Source organism: Camelus ferus, chromosome 2, assembly GCF_009834535.1.
Source record: "Camelus ferus isolate YT-003-E chromosome 2, BCGSAC_Cfer_1.0, whole genome shotgun sequence".
Taxonomy (NCBI): Eukaryota; Metazoa; Chordata; class Mammalia; order Artiodactyla; family Camelidae; genus Camelus; species Camelus ferus.
Genome location: NC_045697.1, coordinates 81,117,060 through 81,136,520, shown reverse-complemented (window position 1 = coordinate 81,136,520; position 19,461 = coordinate 81,117,060). Strand labels below are relative to the sequence as shown.

Sequence of the window (19,461 nt, the reverse complement as noted above, 5' to 3'; positions counted from 1 at the left end):
GAATAGTCTCTGTTTTGACTATTGTAACACCAATAGTTAAAAATTAATATTAATTAATGTAAAAATGTTTAAATTATTTTATATCCATTGTATGGCAGGAAAAAATTATATCTCAAATTAATTAATTTCTTTCTCTGCCTTCAGGTATATGGACTTTTTCCCTACTCCATCTAACATTACAAGCGACTTTCTATTTGAAAAGAGTGCTAATTACTTCCATTCAGAAGAAGCTCCCAAGCGAGCTGCATCCCTGGTCCCCAAAGCCAAGATCATCACCATTCTCATTGACCCCTCAGACAGGGCATACTCTTGGTACCAGGTATGACGCAATAAAAAATACTACTAAAAGCATGTGTTCGTAGCTTGAATGTAAGAAATGGTGAATTATCCAAGTAAAGTCCAGATGTATTGAACAGTTAAATATTAAAAGAGCTAAACAAACAAAACAAATTATGAGAAATGAGCTGAATATTTAATTCATATCAAGTTGGGCAAGGAATTTCAAGCATAATACAAGAGAAAAAAAATCACACACCAAAAAATTAATCAATCTGAGCCATATAAATATGTAAGATAGTTGATCTGTCACAAGTAACAAAATAAAAAAGTAAAAATCTAAGTAGAGTATCTTTAGCAATACATGGTAAATGGCATAAATTCCTTAATTTGTTTTAAAAAAAAAAGCTTCTGCCCATTGACAAAAATTAAATAATAAATATAACATTTTAGTAGAAAAATAGATAAACAAATTCACACATACACACACAAATGCAGTTGCTCAACAATTTATGTGAAAATGATCAACCCAATTAGGGATCAACAAAATATAAATCAAAATGATACTTTTTAAAATATCATCTTGACAAAAGCTGTCATATTTATTCTCTCTGCTGTCAAGGGTGTGACGACAAAGGTTCCCAAACATTCCAATAGAAGCATACATAGGGAGGTATTTTCTGACAGCTAATTTGACAATATTTATCAAAAAAGGTTGATAAAGATCCTTTTGTGTTGTGATTCCTCTTCTGGAAGTGATCATAAAGAGAACTTCAAAAGGATGAAAAACATGTAGCCCTTTTTTTAGTCATCACAGTACCAACCATAATAATAATACCAACAAAGGAAAAGTAAATATCCAGCAATGTAGAATTGTGTCACACAAAATGGAGTATTCTTCAGCATTTAATGATGGTTTTAATCAATACAATGATAATTAAAACATTATGTTCATTCTAATGTGTGGGTAGATACTAAATATGCATAAGGATATATAGTTAGAAATTTTGAATGCTCTGTGAGGAAGTATGGAAGATTCTATGAGAGCATTCTCTATAGAAATAAACTTTAGACTTAAAACTGAAGGATGAGTAGGTATCAGCTGAGTGAGGGTAGAGGGCAACTGAGGGAGAGGGAAAGTCTGTGTAATCCACTGGTGCAAAGAACCATTGCACAGTTAAAGAATTAACGTCCATGTGGTTATAGAGTAAAACCCGAGGGGGAGACCTTTGGGCGATGAGTCTGCAAGGCACGAGGTGCTGGAAGCCAAGTAGGAGAACCATGTGGGAACCATTCCTTGAGCAATCAAAAGCCTTTGGAAAATGTTAAGCTGGTGTGTAGTTACCAGAATTCCCCTTGGAAAACTTGATGCTATCTGCTCGTTGAAGAATGGATTGGAATGGCAGAAATGACCACTCAGTGAAATCAAGTAGAGACTGTTGCAGTAGTCCTGCTGAGAGACGGAGGTAGCAGGGACAGAGAGAGTAAGTAGAAACTACCAAAAGAGATCAAGAAAGTATCAAGAGATGTTTAGGGATTAAAATCAACAGAACGTGTTGAGAAAACAGTGTCAAGGATAAACCAAATTTCCAATCCGGGCAACTGGGTGATGACCATATATTCCCATGGAAAAGAAGCACTGAAAGATACAGGAGTTGTTGGGGGTTGTGGGGAGGCTAAGGATTGCACAGCTGGTGATCAGGAGGTACAGAATCACTGTCATGCCAAAAGGAACAAAGAGGTCTGAGCAGGAGACAGAAATTTGTGAATCAGAGGCAAAAGCCACAAAAAATGGTGAATTTGCCTAAAAAGAAGGTTTAGAGAAGAAAAGCACAGAACAGGTGAGGCAGCCAGTGAGACAAGAGAATAATCCACAGGAGTAGAAGGAAAAAAATCCATCAGCGTAGCGACACCTAATACAAGGAAAGGAGTACTGCGAAGTGGAGGAGGAGACAATAGTGTCAGACAGCTCCTAAGATGCTGGACAAGTAGGCAAAACAAGACCTGAATTATTTTCACTGAGTTGAAAAATATGGAGGGAAGTGGAAACTTTAGCAACAGAGTGAAAAGAGCAAACCCAGATGGAAATGGCAGAGAAATAAGTAAGTGAGGATGAAGAAATAGAGGTGGCCCTTGCAAAAGATGCAAACAAATGTGATTCTGAAGGAGAGAAACTAGACACAGTGGGTCAAGGACAATGTGTTCTATGGGGTGGTGATTTGAATTATAATGAGATGTTTTCAAAGGAAGAGGGGTGTTAAAGCTCCCCCCTCGGGGGAAAATGGGGAATCAATCAGTGAGGAGCCTGAGGGGCCAGGAAAAAGGCTCTAGGAAGTAGCTCAGGTGGGAGGGAAGCACTCCTTTTCCAGAGTTTTTCACTTTTCCTGTGCTGGGCACCTTCTGCCAGTCTGGTGGGGTCTTACACTACATAGTACTACAAAGGAAACAACTACATAGAAATATAGTTATCAAAATCACTTTTTAAATCAGTCACAAATATTATTTATTAAATCAGTAAATGGCAAGATCTAATGATGGGACTAATACTACTGTAATTTGGAAGTAGTGATGGGCAGAAACCACACGTAATATATCTGAAAGACCTGTATTGTGAAATAAAGTAACAGATTTTTACCGGTGGTAAAATCACAAGTACAATAAATACTGAATTTTACTTAGACGTTACTAAAAATAAAGAGGCTTTTTTTTTTTTTTTTTTTTTGCAGATCCGCATTTATAGATCCTCTGATTTCTATCAGTGGGTCTCTGATTGAGAACCCCTGCATTAAAAATTAAGGGGTAGAAGAGGGTGTAAATGTACATGCTGGTAAATCTGAAGGTCTGGGATAGAGAAATTAAAATAACTATGATAACCTCTTTTTTCTTTAAAGTTGAGAATGAGTTAATCTGATGAAAAGGAAGAGGATTTTGAGAGGCAGTAGTTTGAGGAGAGAATAAAGGAATCTGAAAGCTTGGTACAGGAGTGAGATAAAGTTGACCAGAGAAATGTAAAATTGCCTGCAGCAATTAAAGGCTAATTAAAGCTGATGATTTTGAATTTATGGTGGTAACAATCCATATGTACTAAAATCCCAATGATATGAGTGCATAAGAAATTAATGTCAAAATAAAAAAAAAATTAAAAGAATAAATTTTAATAACAGCAAAATAGCAAGTAATTTTTATTTTTTCTTCATTCTTTTTCTTGACTTTTCAAAATTCCTTTAATAAACATAGATTGCTGAGAACAAATGATGATGAACAGAAAAATATGATACTGCGATTGAGATTGCAAGTGGTTGGGGATCCAAGTGGAACACTTGTTTTGGGAGCAAAATTCAGAAATTATTATTAGAATCCATGAATCAATGACTCCCTCAAGATACAAAAATGTGTCTTCCTCACTTTATCAAAATTCATATTGCAAAGCAAGATAAACCTACTTTTTAAAATTGTGCCAAAAATATTGAGATGTTAAGCCTTAATTAAACATTTTGAATGCCAATATTTGGGACCAAATGTTGCACATTTTCCTAGCAGAAAGCATGGTCACTACTTAGAGCAGATATATATGAATCTTTTTTTAAAAAAATGGATTAAATCATTTACATAAAAGAGAAACTATGCATACTTCTTCAAGTAAATTCTTTGAACATACATGTGTAAAAAGAATATTTTTTCTGATAATATTTTTTATTGTTATATTGCTAAGAGTAGTGTCCCCAGCCTGCTCCACATTTCAAAATAATGAAACCTATTACTTAGCCAGTCCTATCTATTCAGTAAGTACCGTAAATCTCAATCTCAGCAGGTGTAATTCAGAAACTCCTACAAATGTCGCCTGCCACTATAATTTCTATGCCACATTTTTATAATGGGCCTCACAGAGGACCTACAGTGCTAATTTTTCCTGTCCCTTTTTGACATCTGGTCATATTTTTATGCTAATCTTTTTAGTTGTAGAAATATAAAAAAAAGGTTGGTGTTAAACTGGTATAAGTCATTATAGAGCAGATTAAGTACAATTCCATATTATCACTGTGTAAAGCAGAAATGTTAGCATCACTGTATTAGTATGTGCATAGTATGTTTATATTTCCTTATTCAAGTTTTGTAGTTTCTGCACCTTATATTAATTAAATGCATTATGTTATCTCCATTTATGTAGCATAATACATTTATAAATAAGGTCAATAAATATATAATAATAAGGCTTCAAAAATTTTATTATTTCTACCAATCTACCACTCACTAGTTACTCCTTAACCATTCACTACTTTTTAATCATCTTTACTTTCTTAGTAATTTTTACTTCTCATTTACGTATAAGTCCTGCTATGACATAATTCTATCAGGCCCTATTATGCTTCCAGCCTTATCCTGTCGTATATTTTCTTTATGTTCACTTTTAGATATTTTGCAAAATCAACTCATCCATTCCCACACACCTCATCCAACTTCAATCAAATTTACTTTAGAGATAAAGTTTTCTTAGTTTCCATGTTTATTCATTTCTGCTTATCAAAATCTTTCTCACTACATTTTAGCTCAAAAGCTTCAACCATTAAAAAAGATTTCTTCATCTTTCATTCAGATCTAATCAGTCATTGGTCTGGCCATCATAGCAAATAAGTTATTTCTCTAATCAAATATGTGACTTCATTACAATCTGTTAATCTATTGTCTATCAACAAGATTTGGATTTCTTTGAAGATAGTGATTTTGTCTTGCCTATGTCTTTTTATCTCTAGAAGCTAGTGCGGGTCTTTGTTCTGGCAAGGGCCTTAATAATGCTTATGAAATTGTATTGACTTGTGTTGGGCTCTTGAGCTTGACCACTGATGATTTGATGTGAAAGACTCGGAGGATTTAGTACTAAAAAACAGTAGTGAGTTGGTATTTAGGAATTAGCAGAGTTAGGTGGAACCCTTGGGAAAGCAAAAGCAAAGCGCCTTGGGCAACATCAACATGAATATGACACCTCAACCTGCGTCAGGAATAGACATCCGCCGTCTATACCCGTAGCACCTGCCGCACAGGGATACTGGGGAATTTTCAGAACCCGCAGGAGCGGCTGTAATGAAACAATGAGCACAGTAATAGGTAAACCTACTCCTGCCAATCAAAGTCTCTGTTCATCAGGCTTGATTTGTCTGGTCCCTGACATCTTTTCACTTCTAATCAGACCCATGGAGGAAATCCTTGCACCCTGTCTCTTGTCTTGCATCTTGCACCTTTTAGACGTGAAGACAACCACAGGCTTATCTGAATGCTACTTGATAGATACGGAAGGCTTATACTTTAAATAAGCAATATGCAATCCCTAGGTTTCAATATAGGATGCACTTTTCACCTTATTTTTCATTCTAGAATCAATTAATAGTTTTCCACTACTTTTTTGAAATAAAAGACATCAACACACATATACACATATCAAACACCCACACATGCATACATACCCATGCAGGCATAAAGAAAATTGATTTTCCAATTGATTTTTTTATTAAAGCACCAACGATCACATGAAGATCCAGCTGCCCTGAGGTTTAATTTCTATGAAGTTATTACGACAGGCCATTGGGCCCCATCTGAACTGAAAACTTTGCAGAGGAGATGCCTAGTACCTGGATGGTATGCAGTCCACATAGAAAGATGGCTAACTTACTTTGCTACTTCTCAGGTAATGTCCTGAAATGAATTTCTTCTGTTTATTATATCATGATTACTTTGCACTGACAAACAAGAAATATAAACTAACATTGCCACAGATAGCAACTTATTATCAGAGATGACCATACCTAAGGAAGAAACGTGGATTTTCACATTTTTAATGTCAATAATAGCATTACAGTGGTAAGTGGCTGTGAAACACACTTTAGGGATCTTCTTGGATAGTAGCTGGCCTTGGAGTGGTTAAGTCCTTGCACGGGAGACATCACGTGTTTCACAGGCAGTAACTCTCAGCCGATAGCAGAGCAGCCAGTTAGACAAAACCTTTGTGGACCAGCATGTGCAGATACCCTTGTGTCATCTGTCCTGTGGGACTCTTATACAGGAAGAAGGAGGTCGTGGATTAGACTGTCAAATGGGAAGTGCTGTTATAGCTCCAGGAACTTGGGATAGAAGGCGAAATTAGGATTTGAGAAAAGCGTCTGTCTCCTGTATCTTCTTCATTCCAGATCAGGTTGCCACTGAAACCTGAGTTCTCATTGTGGTTTGCAAGGAGAAGCTATAGGTAATTTTCATCTGTATGCCCACTATTTCTAAGCCCTTGGCTCCAAGGGTAACTCATGGGATTTCATAGGCTGGATAATTACCTGATTATGGAACAGATGGAAAACCGTGTTTCTACTGAACTACTAAATCAAGAGAGTGTCAATGTTTGTTTCTGATTTACAATCAAGTTAGTTAAGGGTTATAAATAATGCCTTTGGCAAACTTTGTTGTTTATTTGGAAGGACACAGGAAAAGTAAACATTACGATGTATTCCAAGTAGCATATATTGTATATTTTCTTCCTATTCACGCTGCTCTAATTAACATCATACCAGGTCAAGGGAGGCAGCTCAGTTGACTTCATTTAGTTTTGTTCTTCATAAAGTGCTTATTTCTGACTCCACAGCTGCTAATTATTGATGGACAGCAGCTGAGATCTGACCCAGCTACTGTGATGGATGAAGTCCAGAAGTTCCTGGGAGTTACACCTCATTACAATTACTCTGAAGCACTAACGTGAGTCTATTCTCATGCTTGACTTCGTTTCCATTATTTGCCATCATAAATTATCACTGGTAGGTGTGTATACAGCATCATTAATACTGGCTGTGAATTTATACATCATTATGCTACTCAAAAGCAGTCCAAGGAATATCCTCATTATTCATGTAGTGTCTCCTCTTTGAATACCAGGGACACTTTATCTTATAGGCATTTATGTATCACAAATTTCCCTTTTTGTAAGCTTTATCCCACTATACATTTGATTAAGTAAACTTTTTTTTACATGCCTACTCTGTGCAGAAAGTGTCCTAGGAATTGAAGTTGCAAAAGTGAAAAAGATATAATCTCTTCTCCCAAGTAATTTACTAGTTAGAAATAAAATACGGATGGCCACCATTAGCTTTATGAAAGTGACCAGTATTGGGGGCAGAATTGGGAAGGGGACACATCTATGTTTTACTCTGTATTTATTAAATTATGTATAAGCAAATATAATCACATAATAATTTTGCAGTTGTCTATTATTGCCTGACAGACCTTCCAAACCTACCAACATATAACGGTAGCCATTTTTTTATGCTCACGGATCCAGTGGGCTGGGACTTTAGACAGGACACATCCAGGACAACTTGTCTCTGCTCGAAATACCTGGGGCCACCTCTAGGAAGACATGACTACCTGGATATGACTTGAATGGCTGGGGCCTGGAATCTTCTGGAGGATTCTTCACTTCTCCGCTCACCTCTTTAAGGGTTCTTGGGCTGGGATGGCTCCAAGCTGAGTTCAGTGTGACGAGGCCTCTCTGTGTGACTTTCTCACAGTCTAGTGGCTGTGTGTTCTGAGGGTGTGACATGTCCATGGAACATGGTCCAGGGCTGTCTCTGAGCTAGCCTGGCATGTCACACAGCAGCACTGACATCATATTCTATTCATCGCAGCCAAGTCACTAAAGCCAGTCCAAATCCACGGCGAGGGGAGGGGGCCTCCCCCCTTGATGGAGCAGGGCATGGGCATCTTGCAGAAGAGAATGTGGGAGGGGGGATAGTGCTGCCGTCATCTTGGGAAAATAAAATCATATACTTGCATAACTGAAAATGGAAATAAAAAGTATAAAGAAGCAAAATAACAAACAAACAAAAACAAAAGCTCCAGGCAGCCAAAATATATATTTAAAAGCGCATGTACTTGACTCCCTCACAAGGCCTGATATAAAGCCTATTAAATTGTAGACAAAATTCTAACAAGCTTGATTATATAATTTCCCAGTTCACAGCGGATTAGAACCAGCAATTAGACAATTAGAGAGGGTAATGGAGGGACAGGAAAAGTAGTAATAAGATTGCGTTGTTCCTTATCCACTAAAAGAAGTCTAATGAAGTTTTTCCCTACACTTGGAAATAACAACACAAGGCATGCCCCTGCTGATTAAGTAAACAAAGCTTCCTCTAATACATTTACATTAATAGTTATCGATGTCGGCATGTCTTCCCCTGCCTCCCTGCAGGAGTTTAGGGAATGATTCTCTCCTGTTCACTACAAATAGTGCTTATGGTTCAATAAACCTGTAAGAGCATACTCCTAAAGAAGAGATTACAAACAAGTGCAGAATATATGGCTTTTAATATGTCTCACCCATTCCCAAAATTAATAACGAGAGTGATGTTCAGTGCAATAAACGAACTCGTATGGCAACCAATTCATGTCCTCAACGTTGTCTGACGGTTATTTGAGAAAGGCTTTGCATCTTAGTTTCACAATTTCATGCCTACTAAAATCAAACCATAAAGCAATGCTTTGATAGAACTTAGCAAGAATAAATGCCCTTTGTCAGACTTAGGGTAGATATAATGTTGTCCGTGCCGTAAATGAAACCAGGACAGCACAATTAGGTGGATTCAAGGTGATGGCAACCCTATTGAAAAGAATGACTGTCACTATTCTGGATGGCTCTCCTTCCTCAGGTTGTATTAAACTCTGCCTCACAACAGCGGCTGTGGAGAGCAAGGAGAGACGGCCGCCCATCCTGAGACCTCTGCACACCAGAGAGCAAAGAAGATGCTCTCAGTGTGTGTATAAATATTTTGGCTTGGTTGCCAGAGCTGTACTTTACCTTAATGCAGTTAAAAAGTCTCATCCTGTGGCAGAAAATGCTGCTTAGGGGCACCGTTATGCCAACTTCCCCGTCTCATTTTGCACAGCATGCTGAATTGTTTTTCCTCTTGGGAAATTAATGGAAACTAGAGACAAGGCTGTGAGAGGCAAGGAGCAGATTGAAAAGTCCAGGTTAGAAATGACCCTGTCTTCCTTTTATCCATTTAACCAGTGATGTATTTAATTTTAATTGATAACATGTACTAGGACAACCTGGACTGCAAGGATCAGGTCTCTAGTAATAGGTTGGGCAGGGAACTGTGAAGAAAATTTCTCTCTCCCCCTAAATGAGCTCACATATGTGCAGAAGCAAGCTGCAGGTGAACCGGCATTACAGGAACGGGCCCAGGGCAACAAAATATTCTGCAACTAATTAACTTTACATCCTAGTCAATTATGCGTCATCCTTCTAAAACATCTGCTGAGCAACAAAAATGCAAACCTTTTCGATGTTTTATGCATGCAGCAAGTCCCATAGCAATACATTTAAAATTTCCCTGCTTATTTGTTCATTCTTTCATTTTTCCTATCTTGTTAGTCCTAAACAAAAATTCTTATAGACCAGAGTCTAAACAAATAATTAAGCCATGCATTCTTTCTTTTGTAAATTTGGGCAGCCACATGGGCAAAAACAACATTAGAATTTTCTTTAAGAGTATAGGGTTCTGAATTATCCAGTAGGATCATCCACCTTCGACAAAAGAACTGACGAATTGTCTAGTCTTCCACTTAAACCATTTGTATAACCGGTGTCTCACATTGTCTGGAAAAATACAGTGAATTATATTTTTACCCTTTTAATTCCTCCTTGAAAAGTGAAAACATTCCAACTGTTAAAAAAAATACAGTATTTTTCTTAGAAGCATTAATTCATGTTTATATTCACAGAAATATGTTTATGTTACATTCAGTCCCCTTAATATATACTATTGAATGATTTCAAAGAAATCTGTTAATATATTTTAACAGGGAAATCATATTAAGTGAATATTCTAAATATTCTAAATATCCTTTTTATAGGGGTGGTAGTTTTGTTGATTCATCTTTGATCTTTTATGGATGAATAGGTAAAATATGGAACTTAATAATTTCAACATAAGGAAAGAAAAAAGATCTATATGTCTTTTTTCCTAACAATAGAACTATTCAAAAATATATGACATAATTTATTTAATCTCAATTAAATTCTCTCAAATCAATTCAGTGAATTATATTGATAGAGCTGAATTAAATTAAATCAAAGCAACAGGCATACAAAAGTGCATTTCCTTTATACAATTGGTGAGGCTCTCTCACTCGAAATTCTGTACACAATTTATAATCATTATATTTTATTATCATTTATATATTTGATCTTTTGTAGTTTTGATCCCCAAAAGGGCTTTTGGTGTCAATTACTGGAAGGAGGAAAGACCAAATGCCTTGGAAAAAGCAAAGGCCGAAAGTATCCACCCATGGATCCAGAGGTAATGTTTTCCTAATCTTTGAAATACTCTGTGCATACAACTATTTCAAAACTAGAAGACAGTAAATGTGCTTCCTTTTTTTGCTCTTTCTTTGCTATCAATACTTTTATATATTTAGAAGATAGATAGACCAACAGATACCGATGATCAATAAATATCCATAGAAATTGTGTGTTGCTGGGATGCAATTCAAACATAAATATTGACTGTACAGTAACACCTTTCCAAATGTGTAAGGTACTTATATAAATTATCTACTAAACAAGCGATTTTGGATAAAATATATAAGCATTATTATTATATATTAAATATATGTATCCAACACCTATACCATGTGTGGTACTGAGTTAAACAATGGAGAGTAAAGTGTTCTGATCACCAGCTACAGCATGTGGGTGGGTACGTTTTTCCACCAAGCGATGGCCAGACCCCAGCTGCACGTCCCACAGTTCAACACAGTTCTAACCACAGTATAAGATCCCACAGGTTAAGGGCCCAGTCCTACGAGATGGCCTCCCTCCCCTCCCCTCCACTTCACAGAGCAGTGCCAAAGTGCTGATTATCACCTGGGCTATCCATTAGAGGTTCCAACAACTCCCTCCTTGAGTTTGATTAATTTGCTAGAACGGCTCTCAGAACTCAGAGAAAATGTTTTCTTACTAGACCACTATTTTATTACAAAGAATATAACTCAGGAGCAGCCAGATGTAAGAGATGCTCAGGGAAGAGCATGGCTCTTCTGTGCCCTTGCCGAATGTGTGCGCTGCTCTCCCCATTCTCCACATGTTCACCAGCCTAGAAGCTGTCCAAACCCTGTCCTTTTGGGGCTTTTATGGAAATTCCATTACATAGACAAGATTGATTAAATCATTGGCCAATGGCGATTAATTCAAATGCCAGCCCCTCTCCCTTTCCCCAAGGTTGGGGGGATAGAATTTAAAGTTCCAACCTTCTAATCACAAGGTTGGTTCTAGCAACCAGGCTCCATCCTTGGGTGGGCTCCAAAAGCCACCTCATTAACATAACAAAAGATACCTTTATCACCCTCTCACTTAGGAAATTCCAAGTGTTTTAAGAGCTCTATGTCAGAAATGGGGTCAAAGTCCAACTACATATTTCTTATTATAAATCACAATATCGCAATTAGGATACAGGATAAAACAGTTACAAACCCAAATTTATTATAGGAGGGTAAATTGTTATGATCACTAATTTATAATAAGATACATAGAACAATGTCAAACTACAAAAAAGCAGGAGAAAAAATCTCTCAATAAAAGTTATGGTATGAGGAGATAAGTTAAGACTGGGAAACCAGTTAGCAATCAGCTGAGAAACTAGAATGAGTATCTCTCCTAAGGCAAGTTGGGCAAAAGGTGATTGGAAGTGATTCAGGTGTTACTATGGAGATAGAAGAACCAGAAGGTTCTCAAACCTACCTTTGAACTCAATAATTTCAAAAGGGCTTCAAAAATCACTTTACTCTGCCAAGAAATCAATGTAATGTTCCCATGACTTCTATAAACATCTTATCCAGAATTTGAAGTGTTTACAGCCTGGTTTAAGGGAAGAAATGTAATGAAATACCTGGTGAATGGTCCAAGACAACATGTACTTGTCTTAAGTCCATTTCCACAGTATAGACAAAAGTTGCTAAGGGACTTTTACGAAGAAAGAGATTCATTTGTGCTAAAATATTGAGAAGGCCTTAAAAGAGAGAGTGTAACTCTGACCAGATGGAAAATGATGTGTGGGCCATTACTGCCCCCATTCCTTTCTCACAGGAAAGCATGCTCAGCTCAACTGTTTAATCAAAGAGACACAGAACCATGTTCATTGGGTTATAATATGAGGTAAGTGACATCCAGAGAGAAACCCAATTATAAATTTTCTGCTTTCTAGAAAGAAAATAAAACAAACTAAACCCACTGATATATTTGATAATCCTTTTTTAAGCCACTCACCTAAAAATGGCCAATCACACCAGCTTGACTAGAAATATAAGAATCACCAGAAAGATCGTTAAAATGATCTTTGTAATGAGACCTTATAATATTTTTGAACTACAAATGCATGATAATTTTTTTTTAAATCTGTTTTGGTCCTGATAAATATAAAAAAAAATTTTTGCAGTGTTGCAAGTTATTTCTTTAATCATAAAATTTAGCTTTTATGATTATGTTCACTTTTTATTTTTATGTTATGGCTCAATTTTATAGAAAGTGACCGATTTCAAACAAAGAGGTGTTTTTTTTTTGGTAGACTTAGTACCACATCAGGTTCCTACCTACTTCATTCTTCTTTAGAATTAGATCTCTCTCATCAGCCTTTCTCCCTGTGTAGATTTCATGAACCACACAATACACAAGTGCTGTCATGGTATAGTAGCCACGTAAGTTATACCTGACCCGTTTTTACTTTACAGCTATACTTCTGCCATATCTTTCTGAAAGGTAAAAATGAGTATTATCTGTCAGAAAATACAAAGAAATGCATCCAGAAATACACCCAATCTCATTTAATGAACTTGTAACTTCCTTCAAGTCTTCTTTTTCTGTTTGCTTTCCAGTCTAGAACTTTCCTCTCTAATTACTACCGAGATCATAATGTGGAACTGTCCAAACTGCTACATAGGCTGGGGCAGCCTCTACCGTCATGGCTGAGACAGGAGCTGCAGAAAGTGAGATAGCACTGGGGACGAGAACAAAGGCTCACAAGCTACTGACTCTTCCTGTGAAACAGGAAAAACAAAAAACTTTTATCCCCTTAATGCACTTGTGATTGTCAACAAAGGACCGTGTGACTAAATCTCCTGTCTTTTTCATAAAATGAAAAATGTTGCATATGCACGCATTGGCAATTACTAGCATCAATCCCTGTGTGAGCTTTTGGGAAATAATGTGGGGTTTTGTGGCATTATCCAGTTTCCAGTGTGGGGATTATGACACAGCCCAGTTCCTCTGTTAACCATAAGGTTTTGGAAACTCTGTGTATGACTAAGAACCCTGATTATATACAAGTGACAAATTAGAATTCTGAGGAAAAGATAAGAACTGAGATTCTGTAAATGAGGTAGCAGTAATCCAACATCTGAAGTAAGGGCTCACATTTTCTCTTTGCTAATTTAAAAACAATTTGCTTTTATTATGAAAAAATTATATAATCCCACACTCTTATTTTGAGCAGTATTTATTTATTGTATTTAGCCCATACATATTTTCTTCTGTTACCCCTCTTTATGAATTCCCTTGACTTGCTAGGGAAGTTGTGAAGTTGTCACCGCCCACGTTTTTGGTCTATGTTCCTGCTGTAGGAGGACACTATCTGGAAGTTTCCATACTCATTGATAATACTCTTTTTTTTCTGGCAGGGCACGCCATTCTCAGTGAATTTTGCATTACGGTTCCAATAAACTCTATCAGACATTTTTGGGGAGAATGAATGAGTAAGTGCATACTTTGCATAATATATTAACTACTAGGTGTAAGGCCATCTTTATAGGTCAAAAATCTTACCATGCTATTAATCTAGGTCTTGCCACCTTGATAATGATGTAGTATTTATGTATTTTTTCACTACCCACAGAAGAAAAAGCCTTTATTGATAAGATATGGAATGAAGATATCAATATGTGTTTACAGGTAGAGTGAGGCACTTGTGCCTTTTATGTAGTATATGTCAGTCGTTTAAAGCATGAACTTTTATATATGCCAGTACATATACTAGTGCAGAAGATTATGTTTTTAATGTCTATTTAAAAGAAGAAATATAATCTAAAACTTACCTCTTTAAACACCACTGATTCTCTAAACTAAATCCTATTTCTCAGCCATGCCATCCAAAAATTAATTTCTAGAGAAGTGATGCTCTTTCTGTCTTAGAGTTACAGGTTCCTCTCCTATTTGGAGATTCTTGTCATGCCGGTTGGATTTTTGTCTCATTTGTCAATGAAGATGTGTTAAAGCTTTGTTAATCTTCTCAGTGATACATGAAGGTAAAATTTCTGCAAATCAGTAAATCAAACTGGCTTTGGTAGCTTTATCTCTCAATCTGCCCTTCCTCCAGAGTAATTTTTCTATAGGCTGTAAATAATGTTACTTTCTCCTAGAATCTGAGAAATTATGCTTGACATAATTCAATGTTGTCGAAGGAAATTGAAGATCTTTGTTTTCTTGTTTATTTATTGTTTGTTGTTTTGAGAAAGCAATTCAAGTCTAATTTAAAAGAGAATCAAGAATTTTTACATACTTTTGTCAGAATTCAACATTGGATTTATGCTTTATTAAAATTTTGTTTGTTTTCCTGTTGTTTTCCCATTGCATATAAAGGCTCTTAATCTTTTTCAGGAAGTGTAAAATTTTTCTTGGATATGAGTTGATACAAATCACAAACTGTTACTTTTGCTGTTTCTTTGTTAAGTGAGAGGCTGAATTTCTCAACCTTACCTAGGTAAGCATGTGCTTGATAGCATTCCATTAAGCACACTGAAATCACAACAGTTGTGTATTTAGAACTCTAATTTTTGATTTATTTGTTCACTAGTTTCCTTTACATTCTATTTTTCTCTCTTTCATGAACTAGAGGTTAACTTTTTTCCCAAGTTGGGTGACAGAGATATTCATAGAAAAGAGGGGAGATATTTTTTATATTAAGTAAAATTCATGTAATTTAAAGTCCAACTCATCACCAGATTTTTTTAAATGTAACTAATTTTCTGCATTTCCTTATTTTTTTCTAACTAATATACAAAGTATCATTCAGTTACCTACAGATACCTGGTGGCAAAATTCCCTCAAATTCAAGTAGTCTTTTCTCCCCTAGTTCATTTCAGTCTGTGTACGTTCTTCTTATGATTGATAATGAAGACAAAAAGCAAATTTTAATTACATAATTCATCTTCATTTCTTATAGTAAACTACTTAGAGGGACTCTGGGCTATGAGGAGATTATAATAAATCTGGAAAAATTTTAGTTTTAAGAATATCTTGGTTTTCCCAATTTTTACCCACTGGCTACTTCAAAATTATTGACTCAAGATTTAACATATGTAATTCTTTAACATTTTAAGTAAATTCTCTTTTGTACTATTGAGTGACATACTTTTTAAAAGTTTAAAGATCTTCTAAAACCTTTAAATAAGCTAGTGTCTTCTCTTTGCTTCTTTTTCTTTTTTCCAGTGACCTAACTAACAAATACAGTTGTTGATTACATTAATAAAAGTAAGGAAGAATATTTGATTATAAGCTTACATCAAAATATTGTATATACTTGTCAAATACCAGTCTCTAAAAGTTCTATTACAAATCTCATACAAAAATGAATTTTGTTTGTATTTAACAATGACTCCAAAATAATTAAATAAGCAACAGGAAAGAATGCTAATGAGAATAATTTATATTCTTTCTAACAGTGTATTTTTCTCTAAAAAGAAAATAGCTCTTCATTCAATAAGAGATTTTCTTTGTCTCAGTTTCAACAAACCCATTTACATTTACCTTATTTAGTTTTGGTTCTTCTATGACACTGTATTAATATGATATAAGGTAACCTGTTTACTATGAATAGCAACTCATTTTAATTATGCAAGCAATTTGTAGTGGAATAATATCTTACAAGCCTGTTTTTAGTGGCTAGAAAACATATTAACCATTTGCTTAATGGAGGTACGTCAAAAACAATGCTGGGCAACGATTTCAAGAAGAAAGAAATCTAATAGTCTTGCCTATTGGATTTTACCTCAACTACAGGAACACAGCTTGGCCAGGGGTACATATATATCCTCAATATATGTACATATATATATGCAAATGAATATTTTTCTGCGTGAGCCAGTGAAGTGGGTGGAAAAAACAGAAACAGAACTCAGCATTTACCGAAATTGTTAAATAACTGATTTAGTAAGTGAATAACATATCTTTGGTTCTCACTTCTTCAGAATAAATACTACTGCTGGTATGGTCACTGGAGTAATGTTGTTTCTCCTCTAAAACTCGAGGTTTTAATCAATAGATGAATCTTTTTCCTTCCCTTTTACTTTGTTCACTACATATATACCCCCTGAATTCCAGCCATATAACAAGTGTAACCAGGAAGTTATGGGAGTGGACTTTGGATGTCCAGATTCTCTCCCCAGTTCTGTCTCTAGCAAGCTGTGTGGCCTCAGATAATTTGTGGAACTTCCCTAAGTCACAGTTTCCTTTTCTGTAAAATAGAGACAATAATGTATTATTCATTGGGTCATTGTAAACATTAAATGAGAATATAAACAACTTAGCACAATGCCTAATGTAGTTATGCTGGACCGTGTTTGTTACAAAAATAATGTATAATATTCAAACCTCTATCTCTTCTCTCATCAAACAAAAACATGTTTTTCTACTCCCTTTAATAATAAAACATGTATCTTAAACATATCCTTAATTGTATTTGGTTAAGATTAGAAACTGTTTTTCCCATCATTATCCAAAAATCAGTTTTGTATGCCTCCCTGGTGTTGCTCTGATCCACTTTCAGAGCAGAATAGTCCCATCTCAGTCCACTGACGTCTCTTTATGCCTTCCTCCTACCTACCTCTTCCTTAGTCCACCTAGTAGAATATCTAACTTATACCTTCTCTTTTTAATCTCTCTCTTCAAGAATTTGGCAACTCAAACAGATATTCTATCAGGAATATCAGTTCTAGAGGTACAACTTTCTCAAAGGAAAGTCACAAAGTTTAATGAGAAGATATAGATATAATAACAAATCAATGCAAAAGCACCTAGATAGATAAAAATTACAAGAAAATTTATCTGAATTCTCTACAAGTCTTCATCTCCTATTTCACCTTCATCGAATAAGGTCTCCTTTCCACAAATAAAACGTTCTCTTATATTTCAATATATTGTTTTCAATTATATTTATTAATACCAAACAGTATTTTTTGCATTTTTTATTGCAAGTATAAGGTATTTCAGGCCTGAAATAAGACATTTGTTTTTTATTTATTAGTTAATTTTCGTTCAAAAATATTTTACCATTTCTCATGTGTCTACCAAAACCTGGCACATAGTAGGTACTCAATAAAAAATTCACTGAAATGCATTAAAATGTGCTGAGTGGTACTTATTTACTTATTTGCCCAACCTTAATATATATCATCAACCTTATTCTTGGTTTGCTTTACATTCCAGGTCTAGTCATTTTATTATGGCTTTCAATGTCAGAACTAGTAATTCTGTATCTCCAGCCTTAAATGTAGTTATGAATTCCAGACCTATCTTACTCTGTTCATCACCATCTAAATATCTGCCTGACACCCTATTAAGTACATCCATTATGGAGCTCTTCCCTTTTCAGGTACATTTTCTGTTTCCCCTCGATCTCTTTTTATTTTTTTAAAAATACACCCAATCAAATCAAGCTTTTAGGCTTCTAGGAATCTTTCTCTTACATAAGCCCAAGTTACACTGCTTCTTTTCCTGAATATCTTTCCCTAAACCAGAGCCACTAAATAGAAATAGAACATAAGTCACAAATGTAAGTGACCCATGTAATTCTAAGTTTTCTAGGAACTACTTTGGAAAACTATAAAAAGATAAAATTAATGTCAATATTTTATTTAAGACAATATGTCCAAAATATTATTTCAACATAAAATCAGTTTAAAAATTTTGAATGAGCTGTTTACATTCTTGTGCTCCTACTAAGTCCTCAAAATTGAGTTGGTCACCTGTACCACACATAACAGGTTTGGACTTGCCACATTTCAAGGGTTTGATAGTCGCGTGAGGCTTGCGGGGTCTGTGTTGGACAGAAGAGCTCTAACTTCTCTCCTCTTCTACTTGATTTTGATTGCCTCCTACTCCCCCACTAGTGAGGGAGGGGTTCTTACCCTAGGGTTATCAGGGGAAGCAAACACAAAACTCCCAGTGCTGCACAGAGGGGACCTACAGCAGTTTATCTGTTACATATCCTCACAGCCCAGGGAGGAGGACACTGGAGGACATTACACTCCATGCCAGGCTCCCGAGAGTCTCTACTTGGGAAGGAATGAAGAAGCTTCTGACCTGGAGCAAAAGGTGGCATCTTGCTTGGTCTATGGACCAAATGTACAAATGAAGGTGTGTCAGGAGAGGAAATTCCACATTGAGTACATTTTCCCTTATTTTATTTGCTGATGAGGATGGATCATAAAGATAGAATAGTATTCGGGGTGGGGAGTGTTTGGGGTCGTGGGCTTATTGTAACACTTGGCATTTGAGGCTCAGAACAACAGGCTGTGATCTGTCTACATTATTTAAAATAAGCTGTCTTCACTCTGTGCTCTACAGAGAGAAGCTATAAATACATCTTCCCCCTGTACTTTTAGGTAATAAAGTCTATATACTAAACTCTCACAGGTCCAAATCAATTGTAATTTTCTCCTACATGTTCCCAGGACATGCCTGGGAATCACACAGTCTTTTCCAGAAGCCTTTCATATTTTGATAAAATTAAGCATATGTAAACCTGTAGCTATGTATTGAAGAGATAATGCTCCCACAGACAAGACTCTAAGGACACTTGGATCCCATTTTAAAAAACGGCAAAGCTAAAAAGAAATAAGATGATGGACGTCATTAATAAGAAGTCTCTCATTAATAAGAAGTGTTACCTTGGTCACAGGTAACACCCATACAATATACACAGACTCCAGCCACCTCTTTCCTCAGCCAGTTCAATCAGTGTAAATAATAAAAGCATTTAGCAGTGTGTGTGCCATTCTCTGCAATGAACCAACGTGTATGAACCCCTCATGATTTCCATAACAAAGTCCATCAGACTATTTTAAATGAGTTCGACCTGAGGAAGTACAGTGTGTAATATG

The 19,461-nt window shown here is 35.9% G+C and overlaps 1 protein-coding gene across 1 annotated transcript in view; it reads left to right on the top strand.

The window, feature by feature from the left end:
* LOC102522315 (N-deacetylase and N-sulfotransferase 4) overlaps positions 1-15,302 on the top strand; it is a 231,680-nt gene extending 216,378 nt beyond the window's left edge. The window contains 5 exon segments of the mRNA XM_006185523.2: positions 145-319; positions 5,786-5,956; positions 6,899-7,008; positions 10,511-10,613; positions 13,183-15,302. Of these exon segments, the coding sequence (XP_006185585.2) occupies positions 145-319; positions 5,786-5,956; positions 6,899-7,008; positions 10,511-10,613; positions 13,183-13,302 (679 nt within the window). The 3' untranslated portion in view covers positions 13,303-15,302.
* Positions 15,303-19,461: the final 4,159 nt, after the last annotated feature.